At 37.3% G+C, this 15,320-nt stretch overlaps 1 protein-coding gene across 2 annotated transcripts in view; it reads right to left on the bottom strand.

Moving 5' to 3' along the window:
- The window catches only part of chrna11 (cholinergic receptor, nicotinic, alpha 11), a 31,569-nt gene extending 21,305 nt beyond the window's left edge, over positions 1–10,264 (bottom strand). Inside the window, exons 1-6 of one of the 2 annotated variants that reach the window (XM_056268418.1) lie at positions 10,162–10,264; positions 9,861–9,988; positions 6,783–6,922; positions 5,471–5,515; positions 4,189–4,298; positions 3,103–3,182 (exon numbers count right to left, since the gene is read on the bottom strand). In XM_056268418.1, the coding sequence (XP_056124393.1) occupies positions 3,103–3,182; positions 4,189–4,298; positions 5,471–5,515; positions 6,783–6,922; positions 9,861–9,912 (427 nt within the window). In that variant the 5' untranslated portion in view covers positions 9,913–9,988; positions 10,162–10,264. Of the gene's footprint in view, positions 1–3,102; positions 3,183–4,188; positions 4,299–5,470; positions 5,516–6,782; positions 6,923–9,860; positions 10,053–10,161 lie in introns of those variants that run through there. The other variant, XM_056268417.1, reaches the window with a different exon arrangement.
- Between the last annotated feature and the right edge of the window lie 5,056 nt (positions 10,265–15,320).

Raw genomic sequence — 15,320 nt, 5'->3', positions numbered from 1 at the left:
TCAGCTAATTGTCAGCATTTACATGTCTGCATCTCAAGAGATTGCAGAATTCAAGCGACAAATGATGTTTTATAATCAAAGTTCGGGAGGAGCACGTTCAAACGAGCTATCTAATCAGCTGGAGAGGATGTATATACTGTATATACACAGCCAAGAGCCGACTCACCTAGTTACCTCGACAGTTTTCTGCATCCCTCCGCCACCCCTTCCTCAGTCTCGGCTGGGGATACGAGGAGAACTGAGCCTTCGATCCCCTTGGACATCACGCCAAATAAGCTTGTTATATTTTTTTACTCTATTCAAACATTTGTAAGTGTGAACTTGTGAAAACACTTGCCACAGGTAATCGGACATTATTTATTTATTTATTTATTAAAGATTTATTTTGGGCGTTTTATCATAGATTAAAATCTGTAATATGTAAATCAAAAAAATTTAAATATGTATTGCATTTATGAAGAAAAGGCTCAGCACCCAAGGCTCTATCGCTATTGTCTCAATTGTGTACAGTGTCTTTGGGCGGATTGCTGAGGCGGATTGCCAGCAACAGCCATTAGGATTGTTTGTGATTTTGTCTTAGTGACTTAGGAGTCCTCTTGACTACTCCTAACATTTCACAGATTTAGGAGCTAGTTTTAGTGCTAAAATGCTTTGTGAAATACTCTTAGAGCTAAAATTTAGGACTGCTGACAAGCCCATTATTAAGAGTTTCTCCTAAATCGGCAAGTTAGGAGCTACTTTTAGCCTAAAGATGTTTTGTGAATACGGCCCAAGAGTTCCTTAGTTAATAGTAGTTACTAGAGTGTTAATATTGCATTACTCATTTGTTACTGTGTAGTTATTCATTAATGACGGAACAGTATTCTAAAGTGTTACCAGCCACACCTCGACAAAATAAATTGCGATTTATGGCTTTGATTAACTCAGTGAAAACTAAATATGAGAAAATATTCCTGTGTGTAAATATATATATATATATATACACACACACACACATACATACACTCACCGGAAACGATATTAGGTACACCTGTTCAACTGCTTGTTAATGGATATATCTAAGCCAATCACATGGCAGCAACTCAATGCATTTAGGCATGTAGAGATGGTCAAGACGATCTGCTGAAGTCCAAACCGAACACGGATTGGGGAAGAATTATCTAAGTGTCTTTGGACGTGGCATGGTTGCTGGTGCCAGACGGGCTGGTCTGAGTATTTCAGAAACTGCTGATCTACTGGGATTTTCTTTAGGGTTTACGGAGAATGGAAATATCCAGTGTGCAGTAGTTCTGTGGGTGAAAATGCCTTGTTGATGCCAGAGGTCAGAGGAGAATGGCCAGACTGGTTCGAGCTGATAGAAAGGCAACAGTAACTCAATAACCGTCGTTACAACCGAGGTTGGCAGAAGAGCATTTCTGAAAGCACAACACATCAAACCTTAAGCAGACGGGCTACAGCAGCAGAAGACACACCAGGTGCCACTCCTGTCAGCTAAGAACAAGGGCTCACCAGAATTACCGGTAATTGAAGATTGGAAAAACCTTGCCTGGTCTGATGAGTTTTGATTTCTTCTGTACATTCAGTAGGGTCAGAATTTGGCATAAACAACATGAAAGCATGGATCCATCCTGCCTTTTATCAACGCTTTAGGCTGCTGGTGGTGTAATGGTGTATGGGATATTTCTTGCCACACTTTGGGCCCCTTAGTACCAATTGAGCATCATTTAAACGGCGCAGCCTGCCTGAGTATTACTGCAGACCGTGTCCATCCCTTTATGACCACAGTGTATCCATCTTCTCGTGGCTACTTTCAGCAGGCTAACACGCTATGTCACAAAGCTCAAATCATCTCAAACTGGTTTCTAAAACATGACAATGAGTTCACTATATTTAAATGTATAAATATGTGGTAGATTTGCAGATGCTGTAACACCTTTCATTGTAAGAGTGTTCTCATCAGCATCCATGATGTGTATAACATCACCGACTGACGCAGTCGCCTGGACAAACAGTTGCAGCAAATAAACAAAGCGTTATTTTGCATCAGACTTTGTCTCCGTGTGTGTTCTTTGGCATCGGCCCAGATCACTGGATTACCAAAATCTGCTCACACCCCCAAGCCAACAGTGAATAAACATATTTCTGAAAACAAGATGTGAGACTTTCTCTCTCTGTCTTTTCCTCCCTACTCATTTCCTCTCCTCATCTCTCTGCCTGATTTGACTTCAAAAAGGCATTTGATTTCTGTTTGCTACTGAGGGACTGGATTGCTTTAATGCAAGGAAGAGAAAGGCAGCGCTAAATTGCGATGAAATCAGCATGAGCAGCAAATACGAGCCATTGGGGCACGGTCTGCTTGTGATAGCGAATGTGTTTGTTTACATCTGCAGCGACTCTGAGGGTTATTTAAAGACTCCAGCTTCATTGCTGAGCGAGTTGTTGTGTATGATTCTGCATGTGCGTGCAAGAGAGAGATGTTTTTCTTCACAGACACGAGCGGAAGAATCTTGTGACTGTAGAAACCATGTCATTGCTTCAGCCTGTATTTATACATACAATGCATATATTTTCATCAAAGGGAGATTTCCGTTCTCATTCAGTTTTCCAAAAATAAACGTAATATGCATTTGCAATGGATATAAGCACTACTGCCCTCAGAGGAAATAAAGTAGCTGTAACATAATTCATGAACTCCCTATTTCCTTTTGCACCATAAACGTCCCTGTTTCTGATGTGCAAATCTATAAATTGATGACCCATGAACCATCATTTACAATGGAACATGAAAGAGGTTTCTTTGATTTCCATACTCGGTATGCAGAGAACTATTTAATACTTAAACGGCTTAAAAAAATATGTCTTTTCGTCTGTATAACTGCACTTCTACTGACAATTTTCATGTGTGCTTTAACTGTTGCACTTCCCATAAACAAGATGACCTTTTCATACTTCCTTTCTATGTTCATTTCCATGCAAAAATCATTTTATAGCCCAACGCTTTACTTTGAATGCCACTGGTGTTTTTGTGTTATGAACCGTAGCTTACTATTGCTTTTATCATTAAATGCGACATAAACCTTAAGCATAAGCGTTCACACTGACCTGGAGGCAACCAGTTGCAGTAGCCACTGGAGTTCACTACAATATTCGACTTGAAGGTGGAGTCAAACTTGTCATCTGCACTGCAAATGAAGAGAAGAGAAATATTTTAGACATTTAGGTTTAATATTTTGCATTTTTATGTTACATTGATACAAACAGTATGGAAAGGAGAGGAAATTATTGGGAGAGGATGAGGAGGGCATTCAGGGATCAGGAAAGCCAGATTTGAACCATGAGCACTAAACATTAATGTTCACATTCAATAACCACAGACAAAGACAAAGACACAATTAACAGTCAGACACAGTAAGGACAAAATCTTGATGCAAATTAAGGTAGTCATCAGATTTAGGGCTTTGATTAACTCAAAGTGAAAAGATTCCTGCGGTTCATAAGGTTATAACTAGGTATGAATGAATAATGTGCCTTTCAAAAATTAGCTTGAGGCCATGATTAGATTTAATGTACAACTAAGCAGCAAGCTCCCATGTGAATCAGCTCCGAGTTAAAAAAAAAACAGAAAGTCTACCGCGAAGGATGATAATAGGCTGTTTGGACACCAGCTCTTTGACTAAACGATCTGCTTTTGCCCAAGGACCAAATTTTCAGTTCATTGATCTGTAGTTGCTCTTCTGTTTAGCCTCACAGATTGAATTATGGCTCCAATACCGCAATTCTCAATCACACGCGCACAAACCTACGTCTGCTGATTCTGATTCCCAAGGATTCTTTACCCATGCACTGGGTTGCCATTTTTGATGTTGCAGTTCAATGTATATCATTTCACAGAAGGATTTTATTCTTATTCTGAAGTGTCTGCCTGCATGATCACTGTAAATACTGGGTTTCAAATCTATTACTTCATATCTCGTTGAAGGACGTACCATATACTTGTTTTCATTTAGCCAAACACTTTTTCCCCCAAACTTACAAATGAGAAGTATTCAGATGCAAGACAAAGATGAAAATATATCCTGTAAAAGATCCCTAGAGGAAAAGCAAAACTTACAGGGGAATAATAATACTATTCAATGCAATAATACTGAAAAAAAAAGTCTGGTGTCATAAATATAAATGCTTATATACCTATTATACAGCAGGATGTCCGGCGTCCAGACTTGGTCTGTGGTAAAGCGAAGGTTTTTGACACCTGGGTATTCAGATTGGTTCCACTGAAGGTAATGATCATACCAGTGCTAAAGAATATATAGAGAAAAAAACGTTTCAACACACGTACGTACATGTTCTAAATTAGTATGCTTTAAAAGGCCAGATTTAATAGTGGCGTAGTGTTGATTACCACAAAAAAATCATTTCGACGTGGGCTTTAAAAAAAATCAAGCTTACAGTGACTCACTTACAATGAAACTGAATGAGGCCAATTTTTGGAGGATTTTAAAGCAGAAATATAAAATGTTTAGTACTTTCATAAAATCTGTTAAAATGTGTGTATTATTTGATTGTTTAAACATGAATAACATGATGTTTAAATAACATGATGTTTAAATCATTTTTTACAGATTTTTTCACAGTAATGTTGTCATGTCAACAAAGTTGTAATAGAAAAGGATAGTAAGTCAAGTCAAGTCACATTTATTTACATCATTTATTTAGTGCTTTTTACAATACAGATTGTTTCAAAGCAGCTTTATAGAGATAACAGGACAATAATGCAAAAAAGTTTGTTTCCAGAAGAAAATATCGTCACAGTCCAGCTCAAGAAAGTTCGGTGATGTTTCATTTTTGTTTTAAAAAAGTTATTAATTTAGTTAATTTATATATAGCCGCTCTGGAGTAAAAACCGTGATGTCATAGTCCAGCTCAGTTCAGTTCTTGTATAATAGTATCAATGCAGGCAGATCAATATTATTGTTGAATATTAAATGAAATGTTCAATTTAATGTCCCCAACTAAGCAAGCCAAGCCAATGGCAACAAAGGTGGAAAAGGGCGACAGTGGCAAGAAACCAAAACTCCATCAGGTGGCAGAATGGAGAAAAAAACCTTGGGAGAACCCAGGCTCAGTCGGGGGGCCAGTTCTCCTCTGGCCAATGAACGAACAGTGAATGATTATGATTCAGGCAGCATTATAGGTCAGAAGTCAGTGATTTTGTTTTCGTTTTGTGACGCGATTATTGGTCCCATTCACTTCCTCTGTAAGTGCCTTACCCAGATTATCTGTTACCCAGATTTTTGCTTATTTAAAGAAAAGGGAATTTCTTGGTTTATAATAACATCATGCCACAAATGCAATCAACTGAGCATAACTTGTACTGACCTTAGAACAACTGATGTCATTGATAGATATATTGATTTAACACTAGGTCATTTAGTTATGTAATACAAAAGTTTACTAAGACGTGGCTTACCATGTTAAGCCAGATATTGGAGGTCAGTACTTGGTTTTTCTCATCCTGTATGAGCAAAAATGTTTAGAGTGAGTTTAAAATTAATTGTGAGCTTAAAGGGTTAGTTCAGCCAAAAATGAAAATTCTGTCAGTAATTACTCACCCTCATGTTGTTCCAACCCCGTAAGACTTTCGTTCATCTTCGGAACACAAATTAAGATATTTTTGATTAAATCTGAGAGCTGGATCACTCCTCCATAGGCTTCTTAAGATCAAAACTGGCCGGCCCAAAAGTTATGAAAGACATCGTTAAAAGAGTCCGAGTGACTACAGTGGCTCAATCTTAAGTTTATCAAGCGACGAGAATACTTTTTGTGCGCAAAAAAAAACGACTATTCATCATTATCGCTATAACGACTTTATTCAACTATTCATCTCCTTCTCTGTGGGCCTCGAGATTTCACGTAGTGAAACTATACGCAAAGCTTCTGTGTTGCACGTTACACATAGGCTCACTATTGGCCGATGCTGGTCATGTGTGTGATGCGTGTGACGTACAACCTAGAAGCTTTGCGTAGTTTCACTACGTGAAATCTCGAGGCCCACAGAGAAGGAAATGAATAGTTGAATAAAGTCGTTGTTTTTGTTTATTTTTTGCGCACAAAAAGTATTCTCGTCGCTTGATAAACTTAAGATTGAGCCACTGTAGTCACTCGGACTCTTTTAACGATGTCTTTCATAACTTTTGGGCCGGCCAGTTTCAATCCCTTAAGAAGCCTATGGAGGAGTGATCCAGCTCTCAGATTTAATCAAAAATATCTTAATTTGTGTTCCGAAGATGAACGAAAGTCTTACGGGGTTGGAACAACATGAGGGTGAGTAATTACTGAGAGAATTTTCATTTTTGGGTGAACTATCCCTTTAATGATGAATGTCACAAAATGACAACTGTAAATACCACTTAGGGAGTCAAATCAAACTGGTGGCAAAGTCAGTCAGTCAAAGATGAAAATAGACCACTATTTTCAGCTCTAGCCAAATTCAAAACATATTTACGACAAAGAACATCAATATGTTGGTGATGACAAGAAAAAGGAAAACAAGGTGAAACAAACGGATAAAGATTTTCATTAAACATCCAGAACCAGATAAAAATGTAATTTCAGACCGGTTCAGAAAGCAGCATGCATAGCATTTGAGAAGTACATTGCATATGGATTTCTACAAGACTAAAGGAACTAGATAAAATACACCGTGGCTTTCATACCAGATAGCCATACTCCATAACACCCAGGAAGACAATAAAAAAATGAGAGGAAAAGGTGTGACTTACCACATCCATGATCTGTATCAAGCTCATAGACAGAAAGACAGTGAGAGGTTGAGAGTCGTTGGCAATAGGCCTCTCCATGGGGTTATAATCCTTCAGGAGGTTTTTCAACAGGGTCCGCTGGTATGGACCTTGCACTGACACTGACAGAAAGACATGAATGTACTCTACCACCCAGAACAGACACTTCAAATCAAGACATCAGTTCACTGAGCCAAGACACATGCAGAGAGACAGTTAGTATGATGACAGATGTATCTATCTAGTATCTATCTATATATGCATCTATCTATCAATATACACAGTATATATATATATATATATATCCATCTATCTATCTATCCGACATACAGACAGATAGATAAATAGACAGACAGACAGACAGATAGATCAATAGACAGACAGAGGGATAGATAAATAGATAGATGACAGACAGACAGACAGACAGACAGACAGACAGACAGACAGACAGACAGACAGACAGACAGACAGACAGACAGACAGACAGACAGACAGACAGACAGACAGACAGACAGACAGACAGACAGACAGACAGATAGATAGATAGATAGATAGACAGACAGACAGACAGACAGACAGACAGACAGACAGACAGACAGACAGACAGACAGACAGACAGACAGACAGACAGACAGACAGACAGACAGACAGATAGATAGATAGATAGATAGATAGATAGATAGATAGATAGATAGATAGATTTTAAAAACTCAATTATTTCTGCCAAATATAGCCCCAGAAAAGAGGTTAAAAGGCATTGTAAAGAGTCTGTATGTGCATGGCATGTGTGGATAAGGTATGACTGAATGGAAGAGAATACATTTATCTTAAGGTTAAAAGCAAGAAAGGACCCGCTCTTGAATTTATTACTCTCATTCACACTTGAATGCAGTGCCAGCCCCCAGCAATAACAACAGATTTAATATTAACAGATTCCCACTGGCATTCTCAACTGACTATGACCACTAGCAGCAATGAACGCATAATATAGTGCTTGTAGCATTACTGACATGAATAATCCTTCAGGGCGATTCTGTGTTGTTCAGCAAAAGTATCAAGCAGCATATGACGGGTTTGCCCTAAAGCATCTACAGGGCATGAGACTCGACACAATCCGAAAACCCCCTTGGCTGCATAATTACTAGGTTTAGAAAGAAATAGAAATAAAGGTGGAGGGATGCCATAAGCATTGTTTACAGGAGCGAAGTAAGCAGCCGTATACCCTTACAGTGATTGACAGAATTAAACCAAAATGTGCCTCCCATCTACACATCTGCATCTATACACCTACACATTTGAACCTCTTACTCTTAAAACATCAAATGTGTCACGTGTTCACCAATAACTGGACACTCAATCAAGAAGGGTAATTAGACCCAAGAAATGATTTATATTCAAGGATAATTAAATTTAATAGTTAAAATGTTCCTTCACCATGTCAATGACTCTGCTATATCCATAACCTTTTCTTTGGGAATTATATTACATGGTTTTCTTAATCAAAAACCAGAAAGATCAACACTGGAACATTTAAGGGGAGGTATTTATTGCCTTTGAATATCTTTCAAATTGCATCTTTTGAACTATAGATAATAATATAATATAATATAATATAAACTATAGATAATCACTCACTCACAGGCACAGACTGATCACATGACGTGCATTGATATGTAGTTTGTAGGAAGCAGAACTAATAAAATAAATATCTGTTAAAAATTGAAGTTTTTAAAACACTGCAAATATGCAGATATATGAAGCAAATGTTCTGTTTGGGATCTGACAGACTTTATGATACTGATTTATTATTTTTTTTAATAACATTTAAATGAATATAATTGAATAAAAATAGCATTTAAATATCAGGTTGATACTGCATAACTTTTTCTTAGAGAAACAATTATAAAACTTACAAGTATCCTTCTTGAAAAAAAACGTTTTTATAGTGGTCAAAAAGAAGAAAAAATTCAATTAATTTTCAAATGCATAGACTCTGTCTTTTGCATACAATTTAGTTTATTTGTATTTATTTTCCTTGTCTACAGTGCGTTTAAATAGAAGCAACATTACTAAAATGAATACCAGTTACATTTCTGATAAGTGAAGGTTTAAAGCTTCAGTCAATTTTGATTTTTTTTAAGTCAGCTCAGAATCCGATACCCAGAAATGTAATTTCTATCAAAACACTTCATCTTCAGCAACTGTGAAAACATGAAGATCCATGAATATTCTGTGATGTGACATATAAAAAATTATGAAGAGAATTACATATTAAGAGAATGTACGTGAAATGAATCCAAATGACCTGGTGTGAAATAGACAACCCAAATAAAAGTTCTGCTTTATGACAGACATGTGAATAGAGAGGGAAAGAATGAAAGCTAAAATAGAGAGAGGCTTTCCATGGCAACACACACACACACACACACTCCCTCTTTCTACTCCACTGCAGCAACATGTCCATAAAAACAGCTGGAGAACTGAATCTACAAATGCACCTCCGTCACCTCCATGCAGTCTCATGTACTCATGGATTTAGAGGAATGAATGAGAGAGAGAGAGAGAGAGAGAGAGAGAGAGAGAGAGAGAGAGAGAGAGAGAGAGAGAGAGAGAGAGAGAGAGAGAGAGAGAGAGAGAGAGAGAGAGAGAGAGAGAGAGAGAGAGAGAGAGAGAGAGAGAGAGAGAGAGAGAGAGAGAGAGAGAAGACGGGAGGGGAAGAGAAGGTGCAATTTATGATTGCAGCTTCTAATTCTTCATGGCAAAGCAATTTTGTCTCATTCTCCTTCTTGTTCCCTCTGGTTGAATCTGATTCACCCTCTTTCTCTCTCTCTTGACTGCAATAGTGGTTAAAAAAAAAAAAAAACCTTGAAACATCTGGGGGCACGAGGTAGCCAAAAAGCAAACCGGTTTACAGAGCACACATAAGCTAGAACCAAAAACAAAACAAGATCGTACGCTGCTTTCTCTTAAATGTGCACCTGCGTTCAAGTCTACATCTCTTTCCTGAATAATTGTTTCATACACACACAGATGTACATTTGAACATAGTGAGGAACCTACCCTGAATCAAAGCGGAGATCCCACAGAGAGTGAAAGCCAAAGAGTGCCACATTCCAGGAGATATGAAGGAAAAGCAGGGCAGAAAAACGGGAATATGTTCGGATATGGAGAGAGGAGGAGGAAATATCCTGGTGGAGTGAAGGAGAGGAGAGGAAAGCAAGAGCTGACTTGATGCAAGCAGTGGACAGAATAAATGTGGAAGAGAGAGAGAGAGAGAGAGAGAGAGAGAGAGAGAGAGAGAGAGAGAGAGAGAGAGAGAGAGAGAGAGAGAGAGAGAGAGAGAGAGAGAGAGAGAGCTTACCCAATGATGTCGGCAAATCGCAGCGAGTGAGAGAAGAGGGAAAAAAGACATGATTGATTTGAGACTCACAAGTCAGCTCTCTCTCTCTCCGCCCAAATCTCTGAGATTCCCTGAGAAGGACAGATGAATGGGAGGAAGGATTGGGAATACAAAGGGAGAAAGACCAATGACTAAAAAAGGGGGAAAACTGATCTTGAACTGAAACTGAAAATCACATTCGGATTAATCGTCCACTGTTTCATCTCTCTTTGTCCTACTTTTCTTCTCCATTATTCCTGGTCTTATAGAATCATAAATATTCTCAAAGTGAGATATTGAGAGGAATTGAAAAGCGTGGTCACTAGAAAAACTTTTGTTATACGGAGGAGACTGTTTTTCTTTTCAAAGGTTTTTTTTTTTTTTTAGATAATTATCATTTTACTACAGCCCTTTCATGTAATAGACTGATATAACCAACAAACAGTGCCTTTAAATATTATTATATTATATAAATTTGGGGCCAGATTATTTTAAAGAAATGAATACTTTGATTCAGCTATGGCGCATTATACTGATCAAAACAAAAGTGACAGTAAAGACATTAAGATTTTTACAAAAAAATCTATTTATCGAAGAATAGGTACTGGGGAAAAAATGATTGCGTTTCAAACAAAAATATTAAGCATCAGAAGAAATGTTTCTTGAGCAAATCAGCATTTAGAAGCACACTGAAGACTAGAGTAATGATGCTGAAAATTTAGCTTTATCATCACAGAAATAAATTACATTAACGTATAAGTAGGCTAGAGAACAGTTTTAGAAAAAACGTATTTTAGCACAGAATAGGAAAAATACATAGAAAGGTCTAAATTAGGCTAACGTTACCAATACAAAATCCTGTCTATAGCGATACTATTTCATCTTGAAACAGTGTTGCCAGAAACGTTGTAGCCCGCTTTTTGTAAATGAATTAAATTAATTTTGAAAATTAATTTAAAAAGAAAATAAATGAATTATACTCAAAAGTTTTAATAAGACACAAAATATGCCGCAAATTGTCTGTTTTCTCTTTCAACATCATGCTGAGGTGAGCACACTTCGAAGAGACATTTGCCAAACAAATCAGTCTAAACATAGAACAAATATTCAGCACTTAAACGTGTTTTACCATAGCCTATAGCTAACTTAGGTAAAAGTTTGCATATAGCCTAATTTAAAAGTTAAAGCAGAGACAGTACGTTTTGCAACTTACCTGAATAACACCCAGTTTAATGTCGGAGGTATTTTAATGTCTAATGACTTTCGCCCTCTCTAATATCTCTATGTTTCGCCCCCTTGAATAATGAGATTTGTTATTACCGCCTAGCCCTAATCAAAGCAAGAATGTTCCATCTGACGTCCATCGCGCGTTTGTCATGCGGTCCTCACAAAACTCCGTTCCCGATAGACCAAATCAAGTCCCGCCCTACATTGTTTCTTGTTCGAGAAGCTTAGATCGAAGCTATTCACAATAGACCTCATTGATATCAGCGCCATCTTAGATTTTTAACGGCCGGGAATAAAAGCGAGGCTGTGAGGGATAGGCTACATCTTTTCAGTGTACTGTTATTTAATGTGTTTTTGGATTCTTCTGCTGACGAAACACTGCGAAATATCTTTCCAAGAAGTTGCACTTGCAGTAGACAAAAAAACGTATAAGTAATAATCAGGGAGTTTTATACAACTATTTACAGCGGATTAATCCCTCAGCCTCGCTTTCATGGCGCTGCTCTGAATATAGGGAAGAAAAGGGATACAATAGGACTTCCATTTCATGCCGACTTCAATCATTTATCCATCTGCAATGCATACTGGGAAATCGCAACATTGTTTAATATGAAATTGTTTGTTCAGATGGTTCTTTAAGGCTAGTTGCAGCAAAAGTTGGAGTAATGTTTTAGTTCTGTAGCGTACATTCAAAATAATTCACAATTCTTAGTATCTCAGAAAATAAAACCTATATACAATGTAGGCTAATTGCTTTTTAAGTCTGAAATTGGCAAATTTTCCAAGTAGGCCTATACAAAAAAATTGTGAGACATACCAGCAAGTCAAGCATTTTCAGGCATGCTTGTGTGTGTGTGTGTGTGTGTGTGTGTGTGTGTCTAAATGGGATAACGGAGATTATGTTGGAGGGGGTTTAATTGAGGAAGTGCTGGGATATGCAAGTGGCACACAGTAATGTGCTTAGTTAAACTCCTCCTCTCATTCGTCCTGACGAAGTGCTGAGACAGGGGCCCGGGAATGGGAAACCAGAGAGCGAGTGAGAGCCCTATAATAGATTACCCTATTACTACAGATGCCCTTCGGTAGCCTCTTCACGCAGGGAGGGAGCCGACGTGAGCGGAGCTTACATTCAGTCAGGCATCTGGAGAGGCTTTCACACCCCACTGCTCTCTGAGAGAAAGCCTAACAGCGGTATAACATATAGATATGTCATGGAAAACAAGCGTTTAATATATCACCTAAAGACAGCGCCATTAAAAATGATGATGCCAAGATATTTGATCGCATTTAGTAGACCTGCACAAAACTGTTGTTCTTCAAAAAAGGACTGCTTAAAAGCTGTTTGTGAGTGCCCGTTTAAAGAGTGGAAACTTAAAGTCCAGCAGGAATTGATCGGTTCATTCAGTGGGACTTGCATAACTGAATGGAGCCAGATCTGAATGAGTTTCGGGACTGTGGCGGCTGAAGGTCAAGTTCACCCTCGAGAGCATCTTTTTGTATTACAATAAATAAATGTGAGTCTATTGTTTAACATGAACCAATAGCCCACACAGACTAGAGGTTTTCAATCTTTTAAGATGCTACGGACCCCCAAATCTCCTCGTAGGAGGCACCCCAATCCTAAAATTTAAAAGGCTTATAGTTTCTTATATAAAAAGATCCAGTTTATTCTGTACGAAAAAAACAAAAATTAAAATATTAATTTGGAAAAAAATTGTTTTCTATGAAGCTATGTAATTATGTTCTTTAATGTGTTTATTTATAAGTATTTTTACACTGTTTGCTTAAACTCTTGTGTCCCTCTGGGGGCCCCAGACCCCCTTTTGCTTAACAACTTTATCCCAACAAAGCATGGTTTGGTGACCACTGACCAGTAATGCTATTCAAAACGCTTATGATGTTATCAAAACAGAAAAACCACATGTGCTAAAGATGTGCAAAAGCAGACTTCTGGGTTACAGATTTCCTGACACTATGTGGTCATTTCGGGAACTGCATTTGTGCAGGGCGGTAGAATCTGGGCTCATGCTCGAGTGTATGAAATGAAGAGAGAAAGTGTGTGTGGTACTTAGACTAATGTTTTTCATAATGGGGAAATTATTATCCATAGCGTGACTGCGTTGTTCCATAACATGGTTCATAGGAAAACACCATGTGGTGAAGATGCATCCTGATGATTTCATGAAGAAAAATAAATGAGAGAAAGTACTGTGATGTTCAAAAGTTTTGACTCTTGAAAGTAATCATGAGATCCTCCCATGAGGCTGCAGTTTCATTCCCACAAGGCATCATTAGGCAGACACAATTTGCAGTTGATTTGGTTAAGCAAGCAGGGACTCAGACATTTTTTGCACACCGGTCTCGTTCCTGGAGGGTAGAGAATACAATTGAATTGATTTCATCATATTATCATTCAGGAACCACTGAAGATAGCAGTTCGGCAGAGAGAAGCAATCAACTAATGATCTGGGAAACTAAATGACATGACACCACTGTTTCCTGACAAAGGCTGCTCTCTGTCAATGTGCTGCACTGTGGGATTTTAAACGCTGCGTAGATGAGTTTGAGTATTCTAGCACACTGACACATTCCTGCACTTAATAGGGAATTATTGACAGATCATCTCATATAGTATCGTAAGCAAACAACTTAAAAGATACTGAACCTCTTTTGGTGTACCACTTTATCTTGCAGGTTATGTACTTCTTATAGTAATTACAATAACTGGTTAATAACCCTGAACCTACCCCTAAATGTAACCTTAACCCATGTAATTATCTTATATTACCCAGTACTTTCTTAGGTTAGTACACTAAGTACAAGTGCACATATACTGTAAAATAAACTGCCACCTCTTGCAGTCCTTCTCTCTCAGGTATTGAGAGAATGTCATCCACTGATGCTATTTGAATATTTCTATTCAACAGACACTCATCTGTCTTCAGTCCCATGCCCTTGATAATCAACATCATCTCTATGAACCTTTTATTAATATATAATAGGATGACTTTTGTACAAATGCTGTTTGAAAAGCTATTCAGAAATCTTTATGCATTTTTACTCTTTGCGTTTTATTGAACTCCACTCCACAACCTCCGCATTATGGTTTATGTAACATTGCGTTTTCCCACTTCAAATGGGTATTCTCATGGAAAACATGTACGATATAGTATATCTAGTTCTAGGATTATTCAAATTGAAATACTTGCTTCCATTCAATGTTGGTCAAATTAAATATTTTGTTTTAAATTTATTTAAATAAGTTTGTTATCAAATATCCGGACTATTACATCGTTTAAAACGTTTTTAATGGTTTACATTTATTTGTATGTTTTTATATTCTAGCAATATTTATTTATTTTTATTTATCATTTATTCTAACAGGATAGTCCCAATGAGATATGAAATCTCTTCTTCCAGGGAGTCCGGGCCAAAATTGCAGCACAAGTTTCACATAAAAAAAAAAAAAAGGTTGGTGTCACTAAGACTTTAAGAAATCTATACTTTCAGCAAGAATGCATTAAATTGATCAAAAGTGACAGTACATTTAGAAAGTTACATATTTATATTGCAAATAAATGATGTTCTTTTGAACTTTGTTCATCAAAGAATCCTGGAAAACTATTTCCCTTAAAATATTACGCAGCATATTTTTCAACAAATGTTTTTCAAGAAACAATTCAAAATACTAGTATGATTTCTGAAGGATCATGTGACCCTGAACAATGCTGAAAATTCGGCTTTGCATCACAGGAATACATTTAAATATATATATATAAATAGGAAAGTAATCTTAAATTGTGCCAATTACTTTTTTACTATATATATTTTTTGTTTGATCCTTGCGCTCCAAATAACTTTGGTAACAGGGTTTAGTGGTTGACATTTTTAACAAAAAACTCATTACATCATCA

The sequence above is a fragment of the Rhinichthys klamathensis genome, unplaced genomic scaffold (genome assembly GCF_029890125.1).
Source record: "Rhinichthys klamathensis goyatoka isolate OS25496 unplaced genomic scaffold, OSU_Roscu_1.1 h1tg000271l_1, whole genome shotgun sequence".
Taxonomy (NCBI): Eukaryota; Metazoa; Chordata; class Actinopteri; order Cypriniformes; family Leuciscidae; genus Rhinichthys; species Rhinichthys klamathensis.
The sequence above is the reverse complement of the archived record's forward strand: the minus strand, read 5'-3'. Positions and strand labels throughout refer to the sequence as shown.